The sequence below is a fragment of the Procambarus clarkii genome, chromosome 31 (genome assembly GCF_040958095.1).
Source record: "Procambarus clarkii isolate CNS0578487 chromosome 31, FALCON_Pclarkii_2.0, whole genome shotgun sequence".
Taxonomy (NCBI): Eukaryota; Metazoa; Arthropoda; class Malacostraca; order Decapoda; family Cambaridae; genus Procambarus; species Procambarus clarkii.
Window position 1 is genome coordinate 20,602,330 of NC_091180.1, and position 22,711 is coordinate 20,625,040.

At 40.3% G+C, this 22,711-nt stretch overlaps 1 protein-coding gene across 1 annotated transcript in view; it reads right to left on the bottom strand.

Annotated features, from left to right (window-relative positions):
- The window catches only part of LOC123758766 (NPC intracellular cholesterol transporter 1), a 107,867-nt gene that overhangs the window by 13,843 nt on the left and 71,313 nt on the right, over positions 1–22,711 (bottom strand). The window contains exons 2-11 of the mRNA XM_045743430.2: positions 10,461–10,611; positions 9,608–9,820; positions 7,972–8,082; positions 7,357–7,547; positions 6,107–6,305; positions 4,457–4,582; positions 3,449–3,565; positions 2,538–2,755; positions 2,099–2,188; positions 841–1,007 (exon numbers count right to left, since the gene is read on the bottom strand). Of these exons, the coding sequence (XP_045599386.1) occupies positions 841–1,007; positions 2,099–2,188; positions 2,538–2,755; positions 3,449–3,565; positions 4,457–4,582; positions 6,107–6,305; positions 7,357–7,547; positions 7,972–8,082; positions 9,608–9,820; positions 10,461–10,611 (1,583 nt within the window). The remainder of the gene's footprint in view (positions 1–840; positions 1,008–2,098; positions 2,189–2,537; positions 2,756–3,448; positions 3,566–4,456; positions 4,583–6,106; positions 6,306–7,356; positions 7,548–7,971; positions 8,083–9,607; positions 9,821–10,460; positions 10,612–22,711) is intronic.

Genomic DNA, 22,711 nt, shown 5'->3' on the forward strand with positions numbered 1-22,711 from the left:
ACTAACAGATAGCATACGAAATCTTAACTTGCAACAATACTTGAATAGGGTACTAATCCAAGGTCCCAGTAGTACTGTCGGCTTCATTCTCGATGCACGACCAAGAATTCAGGGTTCGAATCCCTGGTGGGACAGAAATGTTTGGGCACATTTCCTTTCACTTAATGCCTCTGGTCACCTAGCAGTAAGTAGGTGCTCAGGAGTTAGTCAGTTTGTTGTGGGGTTATCCTAGAAGTCAGTAATTCACCCTTGAAATGGTGGGGAGGGGGGGGCTTAATAAAAAAAAAGTCTAACATGTATAAATATTATTATTATTATTAAATTTAGAATAGCATATAATTCTTATAATTCATTTTGTCATGGACAGGCAGCCTGTGAATGTATATGTGCAAGGCTGGTCTGGTCGAGGACTGGGCCGCAGGGACATTGAGCCCAGAAATCATCGCAAGGTAAGGTTCATCATAGTACCCCAAATGTCAAATTACCGACTCTCCCTAGTATGCAACACTAAAACAGCTGACTAGCTCTCGGGCACCTATTTTCTGACAGGTGAACAGGCATTAGGTAACAGGAAACATACCCATTCATTTCTGTCCCGCCTGGGATTCAAACCCGGGATTCCTGAATCTGAGTTGAGAATGAACCAAACTGTACTACCGAGACTTGTGAAAAATATATATTCTTCCAGTACTATGTAGCTGAACATTGACATTTTTTGTTTTGTTTCCTATCAATGATTATTTACGATACTTAGATTCACTTTGTAAATACAACAACTTGATGAGCGAGAGAACTGAAGGATTAACAAATATGATGTACATGACAAACCAATTAACTTACCCAATACAGGACTTTGCATGCTGAGTATTGGATTTATTGAATGTTGCTTCATCATTCTGCCAGAAATTGAGTACAGACTGGATGTTGCAGTTATTGTTTTCAGGTGCAAGAGGCTTATTGCAAATGTTTGTCAAGAACACATTTTTCTCGTCAACCTCCGCTGACAACTGTGAAAAGTGAACAGATATATGTCAACATGCAGAAGTTTGGTAGCATTATATACAGACAGGAGTACTGTGACTAAAAGACAATACAGTATAAATATATGTATGTGTATATGTATGTGTATATGTATGTATATATATATATATATATATATACACATACATATACACATACATATATTTATACTGTATTGTCTTTTAGTCACAGTACTCCTGTGACTATATATATATATTATATATATATATATTATATATATATATATTATATATTATATATATATATTATATATATATATATATATATATATATATACAGTATATAATATACACACTTTTAGAAGTGAGAACTCTCTCACAGACCCACACAATGTTTCAAAACTAGATAAAACTAGATATAATTACATAATTATAATTATGTACGATAGTAAAGATGTATTGATGGTACAATATATTCCTACTTATTATTTTCTGGAGGTTACAGGAGCAAATGCTTTCTTAAGTTCTAGCCTTGTTCTGATATTCCTTCTGACTGAATCAGATGATGGTAAATAAGATTTGAAGCCATGAATCCCATGAGCAATCTTTGAACTGTACAGTACTGGCAGTTGATTATCTGTTGACACTTCAATCATGACTGATTCAAGAAAGGGATCGGAGGGTAGACGACGGGCATTTCCAAGGGGAATTTTCAAGGCACTAAGAATTTCATTTAGGGGGGGACTCTACAGGAATAATTGTGTTAACATAGTATTTTTAATTATCGAGTGTTATCAACGAGTTATTATTGTTTACAAACCCTGACATCAAAAGAAACATTGTTATATCTTCAGTTCCAAAACAGGTATTAAAATAATGCATAGATTCAAGAAACATTTACACAATAGCATAGCTGCATTAACTCTTAATATTCATCTTGAACAGAGACTGGAATAGTATAAATACACAGAATTTTGAATGCAAGAAAAACAATTTGACCCTAAAAATACTCAAAATTTGGCCGATTTAAAATAGGTTTAGAAGAAATTGATGAAATAAGTAAGTTTTTGTTTAACTTCTAACACCACTCAGACAAGTATCCACTACATAACACCTACCTCATTTGTAATGTAGTTTTGAAACCTTAAGACTTGAAGCAGGAAGGTCTTGTTGTATACAGGGCCATAGGTATCACCATTCAGATCAAACTGCAAAACAAGTTTCCCTTCACTACCAGGCCTCACAGTAAAAAATTTACCAATAATTTCACTTTTATATCTTCCATTTTAGATTTTTTTTACTTGCAACTTTAACCCAAGTTATGAATCTAAAATAAAGCATGACATAAGTATCAACATAAATACTAAATTTAAGTTATCCAAATGGTGACTGCCCCTCACTTGTCCTCGAAATCTAAATGCAATAGGCACAGTTTTACGCATCTGTTACTACCAAAATATAATCAACATCATTCTCGTAGTAAAATTGCAGTAAATTTAACCTTATGTCGTTAAATTCAAACCATCCATTTGGCTTGGATAAAGTGACAATACTTACACTCTCAATGCCAACTGGGCGAATGAATATTTGAGCAGTGCGATAGAATGGCTCAAAATTCTCGTCATAATAGTCTTTTTCAACACGAGCTCGTGAATTAGGAGAAGCCCATAAATCCACAGGATCCGTAGTGATTTGTAGGAAGATAATGCCAACACACAATGATGCAGCAACAATTAGGCCAATACCCATTACCTTCCACGGGTGGTAAGCACACACTGAAACAAGTAAATACAGTATTAATAATAATATTAATAATAATATTAATAATAATATTAATAATAATAATAATAATAATAATAATAATAATAATAATAATATTTTACTTAGGAAAAGTACATACATACAGTTACAAACATTCTGATTGATTTATAGATAGAGCTAGTACATACAATACCTAAAGCCACTAGTATGCATAGCATTTCGGGCAATTATTATTTACTATTATTTACAAATATTATTTACTATTACCGTAATAGTACATTTGCCTTCTCAAAACGGAAGAATGGCTAACTAAATACAAAGCATTAAAATCGGTAATCAAAATTATGACAAGTCTGTAAGATTCAGAAAAAGTCCACTTTAATTAGAATGTGTGGAAAAAATACTGCAATGCCAAGTTAATGATCATTTTTTTATTCTCTATATACAGTAAATGTATTCAACCCTCTGTATGTGCATGTTTGGTATTGGCAAAACTCACTATTCAAAATGTAGATACAGGTGTATATAAAAACAAAACTTCAGTCACTAAGTACTGGGTTCATTAACATTTTAGCATTCTGATAAACATTAAAGCTTGTCATCCATACTTTAATACAAAATGTTTCAATGATGCTAAACATTAATAATCTGGTCTCGGGATTTCCTTGGCTCATAAGCACTGTGAGAAAAGCTTAACAGGTACTTACATGTTCCCCATTTGGTGAAGAGATGGTCCACAGTTGTCTGGGTCCAATTGGTGATATGTTCAAACACAGATAATTCGTCATGCATTACTATTTCTGGCATGTCCCCTGTAGGTCTCCCTATGGATAAGAATAAAGACTATTTTAAAAAATAATACATAGAACAAACAATAATATTAAGGAGAGATATATATGACAAATATAAATTTTTTTGTTTAATTTTGGCTGTCCAAGAAGTTCGTAAAGAAATACATTAACTGATTAGCAATTTGAATATATATGGTAGTGGATATTTTTCTAGTGTGATGAAATGCTATTCTCCAATGATTGTACAATATGTGGAAAATATTTTGAAAGCTTGAGTGCCTCTCAGAAAACCTTAAGCCCTCTTATAACGTTCTTGCATCCTTTCTGAATCAGTGCTATGCATCCTACAAAAGCAGGCTTTGGAGTAATAACTGGACATATTGATGCTACAACAGCAGGAATTGCAAAGACTAGACATGATAACTATAACTACTGAACTTTAGTTGTAGATTAATGTAGAAAACACACAAAACAAAAATGTAGATACTAAAAACATGAAATAAATGATCAAACTACCTATATGATCTGAAATTACACACATTAAAATCAATTGTTATAATGTAATATTGTCAATATGATATAACTAAACATTCCATTATAAATTCTCTCACAAATTCAATGCTAACTTTAAATCAAAATCCTGAAATATTTACTAAGATATTTACGAACAAATATTTGAGCCAACGGTAAATAATACCGTCTTCAAGTCATCAGACTGAATGTTTATCGAAATCAAACGGCTAGTTTGTAGTGTAATAAAATATCTATATAAAATAGCACATTTATCACCAACCCATATACCAGCAGAGCTAGCTATTTGCCTTCACCTACCAACACAACTACCCACCCCCACCAACCAATGTAGCTACCCACTCCCATTAACCACAACAGATTTCTTCCACTATTATTTGCAAGTGTTCTTACCATGAAGCAATGAGTTCTCATCTTCTCCAGCAAACTGTGCTTGAGGATCAGAAAGATGCGCCAGGCGTCTACCGACAGCAGTACGTATTTCTTCAGGGTGACGCATACTACGCTCTACCATCACCGCTACAGAGAAATTCAACTGTTAGTGTTGTGCTGCTTTCCTAAACTAAGAATGATTTTAGTGGGCTTTAGTCATGTCTAATAAATTATTTGTAAAACATACATGTTCAAGAGAATGTCAAACTGGTTTACTACCTCTAATATATATCAGGAGAAGGGAGAACACGACACACACATTCTGATGTTGCATCACACCCTCCATGCACCATGACTAGTTGCAACAGAATCTGCAGCAAATGCACATCATTCATCTTTAACATTTGTTCAATACTGCATATAACAAGAGAGTACGTCTGGACTGAGCCGGACATGATGCTAATCTGTGCAGATGCTGTTGCAAATTCGGTCAATACCCTATACCTGGAATTGTCTTCTGCCGCTCTTTATCTACTCTTATCAGCAAGATCAACATCTTTAGTTCCTCTGCAATTAGCATACCAAAATTAAAATGTAAAAACAAAGCAAATGAAAATTCCAAAATAAGCCCCCAGACAAAAACAGAAAAGCTAAAACAAGCCATTTCCTAAGAAAGAAGTATTGTATCGTACAATAATTCTATAGAACAAATACTGTTGTGTCTAGTCTTAATAGATATACTACAGTATATTAAAAATATATTTCTAACAGATGTACCGTATATGCTAGAAGATAAGCCACCCATATTTTCAGCTGCAGGGTGAGGCTAGGAAATTTTTCATGTAAAAATGCTTAGAGTTCAATTCAAAGTTGCACCCAGAAGCTGAGCCATCACTTTAAAATCCAACATCAAATCATACAAATTCAAAAATACTCTAAACATAATAGATTATCCTACAGTGTATGCCAACATGAAAAGTGGCTTTTAGAGGTAAATAAGTTTTCCTTGAAATTACAGCAATCAACTTACAATCACTAATACTAAAAATGATGGCATTACAAATGACAATGACACTGCTCTGAGAAATAATTTTGATGTGGCAGGAATGTGAAGGTAAAAGACATCACACTACTATTTCCATATGGCAAGCACTGATAATTTTATTATTATTGTACTTCAATGGTGAAAAAGCAGATGTTTAAAGTTTATACACATTTTAAAAGTGGGACCAATGAGTGTTTTGTTATCAAGCACACGTATCACACTACATACTGGTATTGCTAATGATTACATAATGCCCACATGAGTGTTTTGGTTTACAATCTACCAATCATGATTGAACAGCTCTGAAGAGTATTCTGGGCTTCTAATTTGGTTATCTTCAAAAAAAGAGATTCTTTCAAAATCTAATACAAATCAATAAACAAAATATGCTACATTATACCAACCATAATAAAAGTTACTTACAAACTGGTGGGAAAAATGCATACTGCATATTCAAATTCTACCAACTGAAAAATTCAACTAAGCAGATCCAAAGAAAAGCTTTGTCACAATGCAACTATGGTCACCAAGTAACCCTAAATAACAAATGTCCAAGAGTAATGTGCTATGGTAGTATAAACTGTAAAAGTTCAAGAGGTACCGTTATGTTCCCCACAACAACTAACCTGTGTATCTTTTATTACGCTTGTGGCAGTAGGCAAAGATCACCAAGAAGGAGACGGAGCACAACACTGCAGTCAAGGCCATTGCCACAGCCAAGCCGTCGTAGCCGAACATAATCCACGGTTTACCAGGTGCATCCCACGTGTCGGGTATGACAGGACATGAACTCTGGCAGTCCGCACATGAGCAAGCTATACTCCCCTGATAAAAAAGAAATACATCATATACAATTCTGCTAATTCTGCATCTTCCTAGATGTTTACACCTTGAGTTATTCTGTTAGTTATCGATAGTTTATAGATCATATGTTAACCTGAAGACAAAATATAACACCTTACATTTGCCTGCTACTATTACTACTACATTTGAAAAATATAAATGTTCATGATTTTCATAAGAATGCATAACATCAAAGAAAAAACTAAAATTTGAATTCAAACTTGACATTTGTATTTACCAGGTATATATATATATGTTTCAACATGTGATCTGTAGTATATCTGAAGAGTACCTGATATTTTGTATTATGAAACAAAAGTTTTTTAGTACAGTAGTTGACGAAGAACCAGCGACCTTACTATAATGTAAATATGGCAAAGGCAAGAAAATAATAAAAATGAAGAGCAGTATAAGCCACAAAAGTAACTACCCTTTAATTCTTGGAGGATTAAGACTGGAAATACAGTATGTGTGTTATGATTTTGACTTAAACATGTACTGTACATGGAATGAGACAAGAAAAGTCTCGAGCAAAGGATAAAATACAGTACACTGTTTGGACTCTTGTATCATACAGTCATAGAAAGAAATGAACTAGAAATAGGCAAACAGTGTACCGTATGACAAAAATACGAGATAGGAAAAGTAAACATAGTAACAAAGAAGACAACCAACAACCTTAGAAGAGGAGTGGTTGTATTAGTAATAGAAGGTCCCAAGGATATAATAAAAATAGGATAACAGTACACACAATCATACACTAAGCTAAGAGGTCTTTTCTGCCTTTAATACTAACTTCCATTCAGTTTCTAAAAAAAAAAAAAAGAGAAGAAGCCTTAGAAGTACCTGTATATGCATTTTTATTTGTTTCAATGTTCTTTTATTATACTAAACTCTATTGTCCATGTATAGCATGACAAGTACTATGCAAGAAGAGTTATAAAAAAAAAAAGGCACTTAAAGCTATTAGCAAGATACATTTCCTTAGGGTGGAGAACATCTTATTGAGGCATGAACAAAAACAATTATATACCTCTAGCTCTAAATTGCAAGGTTGTGCAGTTTGATTCAGAGGTATGATGCCCTCAGGACTCTCCTCCAGATCTTTCAAGTATTGGTACTGGATGTTTATTGGGGTATGGCCATTTACTTCAAAATTGCCCAAGTAATTAAAGAGCCGTTCTCCGGTGCAGCGAGCAGCGCCCCAATCTCCACAAAACAATCCTGAAGATAAAGGTAATATGTAGCCGTAAATAAAACCCATTTATAAATTTTTTTGTTTAATAATAAATGATTACAATAAAAACTAAACCCAGTCAAGCTCTTTCAGCTAAATGGATGACTGACTTTAAAAACATTATGATCAATAGTTTTTAAAACAAATTTATTGATTATAGTATAGATTGTTGACAATATAGAGAAACACCAAGAGAGACTATCTATATAGTCTCTGTTTCTCTACAGACTAATCTTGTTATAAAGATACTATGCATGCACCTAGAACCTACTGTCATTACCAGGCCTTCTTACTCTATATTCTTTGAAAATTGTTTAAATAAAGTAGCTAAGTATACTTTGCAGATACAAATCGGTTTCACAATAAATGATACAGAACATTATGTATAGTTCAATACAAGAAAATACTCACCCATGACTCTGTCGTTGGTGGACGGTGACACGACATCTCGACATGAAGCATAAACCTTATCCACAAAGTCTTTCGACAGATAGAACTTCATATCAGTAACCATCTTATGTCCTGAAATGAAGTTAACAAATTGTTATCTTTTGTAGACTATAATCTGTAAATTAAAAAAAAAACCTTGCCTAATACATGATATAAAACAAATGCTCGTATAATTACAGATCAAATTGACAAATTAACACTATATAAAAAAAAATATTGGTTCTGTGCCCATTGAGAATGTTTATAGAAGCATCATGAGTGTATTGCCACAATGTTGTACTAGTTTCCTTATCAGCAAATTTAGTAGAAGACAGCTGGAATTCATAATAACCATATTAAATAGATATGGATATCACCGGATAAATATCAAAGGAACATTACAGAATCAGAAATACGAAAGAACAGTGGTTGAGATAGAAGTGGAACTGGTGCACAATGACTAGAACAAGCACAACTAGAGAACAATGGAAGAGCACTAGAAAGAACTCTAGTGCTGGTTTGTTTTTATTTGTATTAGATATGAAGATTACGAGATACTGTAGATTATGTAGACAATTTTGATATTGTAATTATTTTCTGTTGCAGCTGGGCTTGTGGTCAGCCCTCCTAGAAAATTTTACCTGGTCTTTGAGGCTGTTTTTGTAGCTTGCAGAGCCACAGAGCCATCACAGAGTTAGCACTGAATGTTACGTAACAATTAGAAAGGCATTTCTTGAATAAGAACTGAAGAACACCTAAATAGAATGTTGAGTTACAGTAATGTTTTTGGGCTCTTGAAGATGTTATATCCATCTGAGATACCTAGCTCTCATGTATAAATACTGAAGTTATGAAAGTTGACAGTAAAGCATTTTAGTAAAACACAGTGGATTCAATAGACAAGTGCTGAAGACTAAAATATGAAGGACGCAGAGAAAATTTGTTGGGAGACCATGGAGGAGACAATCTGGGAAGGTACTGGAGTACAGTTTCGAACAGTATCAATATAATAGAAAGTGAAACAGCAGAACCTTCATGGGCCAGAAAGAATTACCGGTAGTTATTAAAACCAACCGTTTTATAGAACAGTGTGTCCAATATGACTGGAGTGTCTCAATGCACTGAAATGAGTTAGTATAAACATACCCATATTTATTTATTTATTTATTTTGAACCATTTAACAATTGTGAACCTATATACACTATTAGCAAATACTGTATTAGAAAAAAAATATTTACTGTACAGTATTGTAATAACTTATGTATACTGTATAACGTACTGTAATGTCCACCCACCAACAGCCTTCAGCACTCCCACTGAAAAAATGTTATTGCAAACATTAAACCCCTTTTAGTGAATTTGTTACATAATTACAGTACGGTCATACTTTAATTTTCTCTTAATTAGCCAATTCTGCTTTGAAGTGACCTCATTAAGAGCTCTATCAGGGTTCAGTTTGACTACCCGCCTGTGCTGCCAACATTATTAATACAGTACACATGTTTCTCAATTAACAATACAGTACTAAATAAAATACAAAATGCCTTATTATAATATGTAACTATACTTGGGCCTAACTTGTTTTCCCTATTCATAATTACTGATGCTGTACTGTACCTTTTTTAAGGGTGTGTGTAGCAGGAACATGGTTTACTGGTACGAGGAAATCTGTCTGTTGTGGAGAGCATGTCATATAACAAAAGGGTATGCGAAGATTTCTCATGCACGCTGGACATCGCACAAGAAACATCTTCATCATGTCTAGGGATCGGGACAATGCAAGCGCCTGCTGGTCATTGCAACATGTATCAAGTTGACCATCTTCAGCCACTGAAAAAAAAAATCAATTGGAAAACTGTCAACAAAAGTTAAACCAATGTGATCAAATGGTATATGTCCCTATCAAAAAATACAATAAAAGCCTTTCTAAACCCTTTTAGAGTATTTAATTATTAGAGTATTATTTTATTTTAAAGTACTGTATTTAAAGTATTTCTTACCATAATGTACTTCATCACTGAGCTTGCCTGATAAACCCCACACCTCTAGACTCGAATCTTTCCACATATAGAATTAGGGTGTATTTGGTCTTCATCTTTCCCTTTAAAAGTCATATTTTGTCCAGTCTTTCTTACTAACTGGTATTACTGTCGGCATCTTTCCTGCACACTCAATCACTCTGAACATACTTACTAACTAATACAATTACTGCTATACTAATGGATAACATTTTATTTTGTACAAGAAAACGTCTATAACGTGAATTCTTATCTGGTCTATGTACAGTATGTGTATAATTTTCGTTATAAAATTATATAATTTTAATATACTGTACAGTATGGGGGAAAATATAACATTTGCTTCAAAAAAAATTACAAAAGTCACAAAAGTACACTAACTAGAAAAAGCTTACACTAATCTAAAAAAAAAATTATATATTTATTAGATATATCTAAAAGCCAACACTTACTGAATTCCGAAACCAGTTCAGGACATGTTTGAGTGAGTATTCCAATCCCTGCCTTGGAGATAGGCTTGGCAGTGCCATTGTAGGCGCAGTTGAGGTGACCCCGCTCACTTTTCCCACAGTGATCATACCAAATGCATTGACCACACTCGACCTGTGGATGGATGAAAGGTTATCGTTTAGAAGCATTCCTGTTGGTAGCCTTAAGATTGATCAGTATTTAAACCACAACAAAGGTAGTTATCGGTGCTTTTTAAAGGTTTTTAACTTCCCCCCCCCCCCCTGGACACGTCGAAGAATGTGGGGGGGGGCGGAATGCATACGGGACGAAGTCCTCAACATTCGAGGACTTCGCCCTCGAATGTTAACAATTACGAATGATATCGTATTTGCAAAAGGGAGTATTTTTCTTTGTGTTAACATCTGTGGTTCTTGTGATAACACCAATGTATAGCCTATCTAGCATTTAAATGATGCTAGATTTAGCATCATTTAAATGCTAAAATGATGATGTTTATTATGTTTTATGATGTTTGATGATGATGTTTTATTAACATTATTGTATAAAGGATGGTCGACGTATGACCCCTTGCCGGACAGGGGGGTCACTGAGAAGTTACATTAAGTCCCATTCACGTCATAAAGTGAGACTTTATGCTGCACTTTACCCCAAACACCACACATCTAAGACTTCAGCCTTCCCGGCTGCCTCAATATAACTCCCAGTTCTCACGTCTTTCCATTACCTTCCCTGGCGGGCACATGACCTAGTTTGAGGTCACCGGGGGCTCGCCCTCTCACTACTGCCGCCACCATCACAGCCACCCAATTAAATGGCCCAGGAAAATTCTCCACCGACAGTCCAAGCAATTTCCTGGCTGAAGTGAACCACAACAGTCCAACATCACCACTCAATTTTGAATTTTAAATACTAATTTCTGCAATTACTCTTACGTGCCTGTCAACCTGGACAGTATAGGCAGCAGGGCTCACAGCATCACCAATTTTAATACCATCTTATCAAGGAAAATGGTCAACACTGCCGGCAGCATATTGTGAGAGAGACCACAACTTGCTCTGCATGTATTATAATAATTATAGTGTGTCAACACCCACTCCACCCAGCTCATTATCCATCCCATCATCTCTACGAGACTCTTGGTCTAGACAACTAGGCTGAGGAAAAGTTAGAAGAGGTTACTGTGATACTCCAACAATTCCATTTCAAGCTGGGAAAATTGGTGACCCGGAGAGCGTAAAAAAAAATCCTTTACTGCTAGGATCTACTCAATAAAACAATTTATTGAGTGGGAAACTTATATAAATATGGGAATAAATGGGAAAATTGAGTTTATAAATGGGAAAATAGGTCCCATTTAAATTATTGGGACCTATTAACAATTTTAAAGCTGTATTTTCTAGAGCGCGGGTGGGAGATGCATAATAATTTAGACTTGGGAAATATTAGAGGGACTGGTTCCAAATCGGCACACGGAAATATCACATGATACCTGGAAGCATTGCGAGGATGTGCAAAATAGCCCAATTAAAAAGCTATCTTCAAAATTTCCTTAAGCACGTTGAGAGAACAGCCAACATTAGAGGCCCAAGACGGTTTCAACGCTCCCGCTACACGTAAGGAACATAACTGGCCGACCTCTCATGGTGGTCAAAATAGAACGCGATAAACACCTCCAAAGGATACCTGACCAACCAGGCTGTGATTCATACGTCAGGCTGCGAGCAACCGCGTCCAATAGCCTGGTTGACCAGACGACCAACAGGAAGGGCTGGTCAGAAACCGGCCCGCGGGGACGATGATCCTCGGAAATCCCACAAGGTAGGTAGCTTTGTGGGGAAAAACTTTTATTCAATTTCTTCAATTACATTTTTTTGTATTTCTTATTTCTGGTATGAGTATTTTAGTTTTCCTATATCTGAATGTTTATTTTTCTGTATGATTCTACCTTCAATATCTCCACGTTGGAGGGCCGAAGATTAAGAATGTTGGATAGTTTATTATTTTGACTGACTGGTCACTGCTGTTTTTGACAGGTGTGAACAGCTGATCTCTTCCCAAATTGTAAGTGGGTCTTTTCGCAATCATTTGGCAAGTGGCGTGTTGCAGTTTACAATGCACCGTTACCAGATATTGTCATCACAGGCGAATACAATATCAAATTGAAATACACATCACTGTTTCACAACCCCAAGTTGGATTTAGAGTCAAGAGTGGGAGTGTGGTCTGGTGCTGGGTTAAAGTTGACTCCTGGAGGTTATTTAAGGTCGCCACAAGAGCTTTACAGTTAACCTGCAAGAATAAAAATAAAAATGTAGAATAGAACCAGTGAAGAGCAGGGGTGCCATAGGCACAATCAGAGAACACTGTATAAACATCAGAGGTCCGCGGTTCTTCAACATCCTCCCAGCGAGCATAAGAAATATTACTGGAAGAAACGTGGACATCAAGAGAAAACTAACATTGTTTTTTAAAAGAAGTGCTGGACCAACCGGGCTGTGGTGGGCCTGCGGGCCGCTCCAAGCAGCAGCCTGTGGGACCAAACTCTCACAAGTCAAGCCTGGCCTCGGGCCGGGCTTGGGGAGTAAAAGAACTCCCAGAACCCCATCAAGCAGGTTAGACTGAACATAGTTCGAGTCTCATTACACTGAAAAGCATAACATATCAATAATAATAAATGGTAAATAGGATTCTATACTAGTAAATATTAACAAATACATTCAATAAATTCGCCACACTTTCATTATCAGTAATTTAAAACATTCACCCTCTAATCTTAATGCGAACAGTGATATGCTGCTTGATGATCTCCAAGAACCCCAAAACATCTCCAAGAACTCTAAAATAGTGCTGAGATCAGTGACGAACTACGTGGTGGTAAAGCTAAACGGTAAACAGGTTCCAGGAGCAACTAGTAAAAACTGTGACGTAGAACATGGCGACGTCACTGCCCGCTACCCCACCTTCCCTCTCTTCTAGATCAACACTCCCAACGCCTCTAGTCCCCCTCTCAGCCTCCTGCATCACCAACATACAACTGCTAAAAATAATTGACTTTCAGTGAAACTATAAAAATATTTTCGCGTGATGTGATATTCCAATTAATTAACGCTCAACTGAAAACATTTGGCAACATCTGCATAGTAAACAAATGACATCATTCTGAACCACGCACCAGTGACGTCACAACACTGCCAACTCCAGCCAGTTTTTCAAAAGCATTCATTAATATCTTGTCCATTAATATTCAGCATTCATTAATATTATGGGCATAGAATGTATATAAAGAAACTAGTTAAATTTGGTGTCCGTATAAGCCGAGCGTAATTGAATGCTTTACAAGAAATATAAATGTGTAGATAATTCGTCTGCAGTTGGCATTCGTGACCATGACGTAGTGCTGAGTTCAACTTCCCTTTTCCCGGTGACGTGATGCGACCTTCGGCAACTACCCCTCACTGCATATGGTAAATATTCTACTGTCAATATATCCCGTCAAGAGGGAAGAAATCCGTGACACGTACCTCAACCCAAGAGGGAGGTTGTAACCCGCGTGGTCACTCAACCAATTACTGACCAGACCCAAGAGTATTGGACTTGACTGAACGCATATAACATCCAATACGCTACGCTCTCCAAGAAAAGTTATTATTTAGTTACCGAATTATTTAGAAAAGTTACTGAGAAGTAATTATTTTTGGCAGGGTTCAGGCACTCAAGCGTGCGTACCAGTGAGTGATTATCTAACAGCGATTATGGAAAAGTCGTTATTTCCCGCCAAGTTATTTCCCGCCTACTAGCCATTTGCACCTGTCGCGTCATAATTGAACTTTCCCTGACGTTCGAACTCTGTGGAATGTGTCCTTAAATTTGTGGATGGAGGTGGCTTCTACAACTTATTTACATGCATTTCACCCGTTTACCACCCGTATAGGGAGTACGTGTGAGAGATTACCGTCACCAAGGACCAGTAATTATGTCCGTGACATCGTCTTCCTTCCCTCCCCCTTGATAACAGTAGAACAATTGGTTATCATTACTGATTTTCTTCCCTCAATAACTCCAACAATTTGCACTTTTGGCTCCCTTACTCATTCATAAACTTCAACAAATGTGCTAACCCTACATCTCTGTTTATGAACACACTTTTTTTATTTACTGTGGTGCACAGTTGGGGGGAGGGGTCTAAAACCGGGGGTGTGATAGCAATTATTATGATCTATTACCTAGATTTGTTTTAGTTTCGTGCCTTGAGAGGGATTGGCGGGGGCCCGGATGCGGAAAGCGCACACAAACAGCTTTGTTGATCAGTTTTAAGCGGGCAGAGCCTGTGTGTTCTCTTTGAGATGAAGCACGAAGTCATATTTCTTTGTCGTCGTTGATTGATTGAGGGGCGACGATGATTGAGGGATCGGAAAATTTCTTTATCACACTCAGTATTCCAGTGACTGCAGAATCCAACCTCCTATCTTCAGGTTGTCTTGAGATGATTTCGGGGCTATATAATTCACTATAATTGGAACACTATAATTCACTGATTCCTCGGTGAATTATAGTGTTCCTCCGGTGAGCTGTTAATTGTGAGATCAGTGGAGGGTGTAAAGCCGAGGCTTTAATGTAGAGAATGAACAAATCCACAAGGGCCGTGACGACGATTCGAACCTGCGTCCGAGAGCATCCCAGACGGTGCCTTAATCGACGAGAGGGGGAAGGGTGCTCTCGGACGCAGGTTCGAATCCTCGTCACGGCCCTTGTGGATCTGTTCATTTGATGCATCACGTAATTGTGATTTCTGTGTGTTTATGTACAGAAATTTATTTGATGTACAATCTTTAAAAAAAAAAAATGATTTAAGCCGTATAATAGATATACCGATTAACCAACATTAGGAGTATAATATATTGAACAATAGTTTTTGATTAAGTACAAATATTAGCATCTTTACTTCAAGCTGACATTCATAAGATTTGTGTGTGTGTTTAGGTAATATTGAAGAGTTTATAGTTTCAGGATTTACGGTGTTGAATCATAATAGAGATTGATTGATTGATAAAGAATAAGCCACCCAAGAGCAAGAGCATTCACGGGCATGAATAGCCCGTAAGTGGTAGGAATAGAGAATAAGTGTGTTTAGGGTCCACCAGTTCAACAGAGAAGTGTTAAGTCTAAGGCGTATTGTGTCACATTTGTCAGAAGCTTCAGGTACGAGGTTCACCTTGCTTGTACTGTAACTGTGCTTCTTCACTGCTCTTGCTTCAAAAAACGTAGAAAGGATATCATTCACTCCTATTTCCTTCCCCCCGCCGTTTCAAGATTTCGTAATCCTCAGACCAGCTCCCCGCGACCTCCCCAGGCTTGTCCCCCCCCCCAACCAACGACCTACCAGACCTGCTCCCCGTGACCCCAGATCTACTCCCCGTGACCCCAGATCTGCTCCCCGTGACCCCAGATCTGCTCCCCGTGACCCCAGACCTGCTCCCCGTGACCCCAGACCTGCTCCCCGTGACCCCAGACCAGCTCCCCGTGACCCCAGACTAACACTCGTCCCCAGTGACCGAGGGTGGGGGAGTGTTGACACAGCAGCAGCCCCACACGCAGTAAGGGACGGTCACAGACGACCTTGTCGTAGAGTCCCAGAGGTTCCTCCTGTCAGGCCCCCACCACCACCACCACCTCTCCATCACACCACCTTCACTCTCGCTATTTTAGTCCATTTAACATTTTCTCGGTGTTCAATTCATCTATCATGTCAATTATTGCGTCGCCCACTTAAGACAACCGTGACATATGACACGTATGCGTTGTTCCAATCCTCTTCATACATCTATCCATCGTTTTCCCCTCCTTCCTAATTTTATCTAATACATTCCTACGCTGCCCAATAAACTCGCCTCTCGGGGCAAAATTTAAAAAAATTTAATTCCTAAAATCCCCCTCCCTCCTACCTCCCTCTCTTCACACGCACACGTTCGTGTGAAATCTACCCAGCCTGGGAAGCTCTCCAATTTAGAAACTAGGATAGAATAAATTTAAACCCAATATTTACAGTCTTCCTTCTCCGTGTGTGTGTTACCCTGCGCCACCTGTGCCTACAGGTGGCGCTGTCGCTGCCATCCCAAGGATGGCAGCGACAGCGGGGGCACGTGCCAGAGTGCAGGAACGCACCAGGGCGCCGTGAGTGCTGTCCTTTCCCAGGAGCAGCTCGCTGGCTGTCGTCTACGCTGCAGGAGTCTCCTTCCCTACGTGGGCTGGAGCCACTATTACTGCGCCTCAAGAGCCTCACCATGGAACCTGTGTTCCGAGTAGCTGAATCTAAAAACAACAAACATCCTGTCCATGGAAGACAAAAGGAAATGTATTCATGTTGAGCAAAGTTCAACATGCAAAGACGAGACAACTACTCCATTACTTACCACCGTTGGTTAACATTTATTACCCGAACACAAGGACCCAACATTCGGGCACAAAAGTAGGGAAAAGGCACATCCATCCGGGCTATGAGACAGGTACAGGTATGTATGCGTCTCACCAGCCGGGACACTGGGGGGAGCTACACACCTGTCAGATCATCACGCTCCTAGAATAAATGAGGTGTCAGGAAAGGCGCATGTTGAATGTTAAGCGAGAGAAGGCCGGGAAGAATGGAGGAAAAAAACGTGAAGACTGCTAAACCCCGGTGCCAGGGATGGCCACACACACACACACACACACACACACACACACACACACACACACACACACACACACACACACACACGCACACGCACACGCACACGCACACGCACACGCACACACACACACACACACGCACACACACGCACACGCACGCGCACGCACACGCACACGCACACGCACACACACACACACACATACACACGAATCAGAGTAGAATATCACTCGTCAGCCCACGACGTACCGATCTGGGGGGGGGGGAGACTCAGACTGTAGCTGTCAACATTCCAGTCTACTGAACAACTCAGTGGAGTTTCTTCCTATGTACAACAGCATGTACAACGCACGTGGCAGCATGTGCTGTACATGCTGCTATGGCGGTATGTTCACTCACAGGATGAGTGGTCCAGTTTCAATTTCTTTATTATGCACCACATACCCATCCCGTGGGCGGTGGGGAAAGGGGTTACAGAGGCACATAATGTGTTCAGGAACTGAACCTCATAGTTCGTTTAGCTAAGCACGTGATAATCTTTTGACGCTAGTTACACAATTGTTAAAATGTTATATATACATGTACATATATATACTCTCGTGTACATAAAATACATATACACATGCAGACGAGAAGTCACAATAACGTGGCTGAAATATGTTGACCAAATCTTCACTAGAAAGTGAAGGGACGACCATCCCTTCGTTCCGTTACTTTCTAGTGTGTGGTCTGGTCAACATACACACATCGATAATCTTCCGTATCACAAATAATTCCAGAAGAGGCTCACACCAGCCACTATACAAGTAGTTCGACCCAGCCACACCTCCAAAACCCATCCTCGCTGGGTGGTTCAACCTGTCCCCTGTAACTACACGCCGCTGAGACTTCTAAAATGAACAGATTGTTAAAAAAATATACAGTAATAACAGCAACACACCCCGCGACCCTGCAGCCCCCCCCCCCAGCAGGTCCCTGCAGGTCCCCCCCCCCCCACTGCAAAGTTGGGTCGCAAGCCACGCCCACTGATCGATGGTCCTCACCTGACTCATCAACGAGGCACTAATCTCTTCCCCCTCTTTGAGGGGAAGGGGAGGAGGACAGGGAGAGGGGAGAGGGGAGGAGGGATAGTGCGAGGAGGAGGGATAGTGCGAGGGGGAGGGATAGTGTGAAGGGACGTAGTTGGGTGAGGAGGAAGTGTTTGGGTGTGCGGGGAAGGGAATGGTGCCCAACCACTTGGACGGTCGGGGGACTGAACGCCGACCTACGTAAAGCGAGACCGTCGCTCTACCGTCCAGCCCAAGTGGTTGGGTACAAGGTTCTGGAGGCGAGCAGGACCGCAGATGACAAGAGGCAGTGTCGTGTCCTCTGGCGAGACGCGGGGCGCCAGAAGCCAAAACCCTGTTGGCCCCCCGAGTGGCTGGGGAGGAGAGGGCGGTGTGTGCGTGTGACCTTGGCCAATAATCAATGTTGTTTACCTCGTGGCGCCTCCAGTGGAAGGAGGCAGACGGGGGGGGGGGGCAGGGGGGGGACGAGGGGGGAACAAGGGGAATGGAAAGATTCTTAAGTTATTAAGAATACGGAAGCGGCCACAAAGAAAAGGGAGAGAAACGAAGTGAAGTTGAGAGAGATACGAGAGACCAACGTGTAACAGTGTTGACCGATCCACACACTACAAAATGAACGGACGACGACGTTTCGGTCCGTCCTGGACCATTCTCAAGTCGATTGCGAGAATGGTCCAGGACGGACCGAAACGTCGTCGTCCCTTTATTTTCTAGTGTGTGGATTGGTCAACATACTTCAGCCACGTTATTGTGACTCATTGCCTGCAAAGCGTGACAACTTGTATGTAATAAATCATATGTTATACGATAGGTTAAAATCCGGAAACGGTACGAGACAAAGGAAGTTGAGCAACAGAGCGTACTATGTGAAGAGCTGCGGACAGTAACTCACGTGTTACGTGACAAGTTGCAAAACAGGAAATGGTAATGCACATTGAAGTTGATAAACAAGGTACCCAACACCACCAACACCACCGTGTTGGGGAAGAGGTAGGGGCAGACAACTGGACGAGTCAAAGGGGAGGACCTGGAAACACAGGCATTCTGAGTAGTATAGGTGGCCAAGGTGGAGGTGTTGCTCCAGACTATACAAGAGGTGAGCACCCGTCGGACTTTTTTATCACAGGAAAATGGTTATCATGTATAACCAAACTCAATTACGGGCTCACCATAGCCCGTGCTACATGGACACTTCGTCCTGAGTAGCTAAATCTTTAACAACAACAACGTCGGACTTATTTTACGGGTTATTCATGCCTGTGCCACCTCTTGGGTGGCTTAATCTTTATCAATCAATCAATCTGACTTATTTCAAGCACTAATTCCTCCTACTGAGCAGCCTGGACTGCCTGTAGGGAATCTTTAGTTAGAATGTCTATTACAATTATCTAGAAGGCTGAAGTTTACTTAGGTCTATTACAATTCTTAAATAATAAAGTAGTACTGAGATCAAACATTAACCTCAACTCTCTCATTCTCCAATAAGATATCTTCAGTAATGAAATACGTAGTTAAATAATTGAACTATTTTGATTAAAATAATCTCCAGTGAAGGAACCAAGCGTCTAGTAAGCCGGAGCGGCACAGTGTGTTGCAGAAAGCGGTGCAACGTGAGGTACAAATTGCAAGTGTTACACGTGTTAGAGGAGTGATGAAGGCAAGTGTTACAAGAGATACAACGCGAGTTGGGGGGGGGGGGAAGAAAGAGAAAAAAGATAAAAAAAAAGAGAGAGAAAACGCGAGCGGGGAGAGAGAGACGTGGGGAGGGGGAGGGGGTGCTGGGAACGTGTGCCACAGGAAGCACAGGTTAACTAGACAAGTAAATCCCACTGGAGATGGTTTATGACACATCCTTTAATGCCGGGCATAATTCAGGTCTCCGGTGTTACACCACCAGCCAAGAATTACCCCGTCAATAATGCCCGTGTGACGAAATGCTCTCTAATGCTTGTTTTATTTATATTAATATATAAAGGTTATATATATATATATATATATGGTTAAATATGACCGCATTGCTGGCGTTGTTGATCTTATAGTATAAGCTGTCTTTTCTTCTATTTTCTTACCGTCAAGTTACCGAAATTCAAGGTTAAGAAACATGATTACTGAAGGGTTTATTATCTACAACCTTTCATGCCACACTGGAACACCTTCAGGTAAGGAATGAACGCACTACTCCAAGGATCAACGTTCTCGCGGCCCGGTCTCTGACTAGGCCTCCTGGTTGGTGGTCTGGTCAACCATTAGCTATCATCAATCCCCAGGAAACCAGCGAAAAGGCAGTCTGACCAATCATGTCCCTTTACGTCCAGAATATATTGCACACTTTTGTAAGCAATTTAAGAGTACAGGTTGTTGGGAGGACCTGCAGGCCAACACCAAATATGCCAAACGTCGTAACGTCGTCTAAGAATTTGGTCCAATCAACAGCCTGTTGGACCAAGCTCTCACAAGTCAAGCCTGGTCTCGGGTCGGGCTTGGTGAGAACAACAACTCCCTGAACCCCCATCAAGCAGGTGGTTGGTCAGCACTTTGTGCTTCGTCCAGTCACACATCTGAGTTACCCTGTGGCTCATCCCTAGTAGCTCTACTTCGACAGCCAAACCAAAGGGCCAGGCCTTTTTCCATGACTTGTGATCAATAAGGCGGTAACGACCCACAGGCCCATAGCCTCCACAACCGGCAGATCCAACAGCAAGGCAGGAAAAAAAAGTTCCTTCAGAATACCAAGTTCCACCAAAGAAAGAGGATTGGGAAAGGAGGGGGAGGGGCAGTCTGGACACCACCGTATTCCTGCCAATATCGACCTTCACCTCCAACCTTGACAACCAGGAGTTGCGTCATAACCAGGGGGGGGGGGGGGACCACTGGGATCTTGCTTCACGGCCTCACGGACCCTGCACCGCCTGCCTGCATACACTTTCAACAGTAGATCTGGTAGGAGAGACTCATGAGCACGCACTCATTTATTCGGGTTTTCACAGTTGAATAAATGCCAGATGTGTTTCTCTCACTCGTGGCCAGATTTTCCATACAGTTGAGCCTCCACTGGCGGTCATCAGACGTGCAGGTGGCGGGTTTCTCTGCCAGAGACCCACTTTACATGACAATCCTCTTTCTCTTCTGTGGAGGGATTAGCCTTACCCACCTTCCTTCACCACTCCCATCTCCATCCATCCATCTATCTATCCCTCTCGAGATCAAACACCAGTTCCCTGTTTCTGGGATTCGACTCCTAGACGGGTAAAAACAAAAGTTCTTAGTGACACCGTAACATACCCAAATCTCCAGACCTTGCCCACACCCACCTGGTGTGTGTGTGTCTCGACTTCGAAGGCCATCATCATCATTCATCATCAGAAACAGGGGACGAAATACACGGTACAGGAAACCCTGGCCACTTGAGAGCATCTCCGTGCCAAACTGCATGTCAATATTTCTTCCATTTTGTTAAATCTAAGCTGTTCTATATCAACTTGTTCATCCTCGTCTGAATTGAATTCCTTCCGTATTTTAATTGCATTGAGAAATTTTATGATGTTTGCCTATATTCAATTTTTTTCAATATATTATACTACATATTATATATATGGAGATTGTAATTGCTTGATGGCGAGTGATTGTGCTGACCCTATGTTATCTTTGTAGTAACCATGCTGTGATAAAACACCTCCAAAGGATACCTGATCAACCGGGCTGTGATTCACAAGTCAGACTGCGAGCAGTTGCCTGTAAGCAGCTGGTTGACCAGACCACCACTCACGACTCATGGTCAGAGACCGGACCTCAGGGATGTTAGTCCTCGGAGCCAATGAAAGATAAGCTGCTGAGCAGTTCACATCTGCTGGCAGGCGCTGCTGGACTCCCTATCACTTCCGACTGATATTCTAAGTATGTCCTATGTTAAGGCTGGAGATGTGAGCTGCGGCCCTGACCGCCTCCTGTTGGTGGTGGTAGTGCAGAGGTCCATCATGCCACTTCCTCTTCCCTTGCATCATGACGAATACAGCTGTGTCCGCCATGTTGTGATGTTATAACACGTCCTGCCAACATGCTCTGCTGGTGATCAGTCACAGCCCCGCTCCTGTGCCAGGTAAGTCCACTACGGGCTCACCATAGCCCGTGCTACTTGGAACGTTTTGTTCCCAGCAGCTGAATCTAAAAAACAACAACAGCTAGTAATCCAGGATAGGCTTATCTAAAAAAAGGTTCAGTTACAACAAAGTTCACGCGTCGGCAGCGTGACCGAAGCTCCTGGTACACTTGCGCACGCACGCACACGCACGCATGGACACACGCACACATCTGGGAGAGTGACACAGACTCCAAGCTTACGGGCTATTCATGCCCGTGCCACCTTTTGGGTGGCTTAATCTTCATCAATCAATCAGACTCCAAGCCTGTGAGTAGCAGTTTCCTCGCCAGACAGGCAGAGCAGCACCTCAAATTGACAGTTGACCCCTTGACAAATTGGTCCAAATTGGGGCCAATCGTCAAG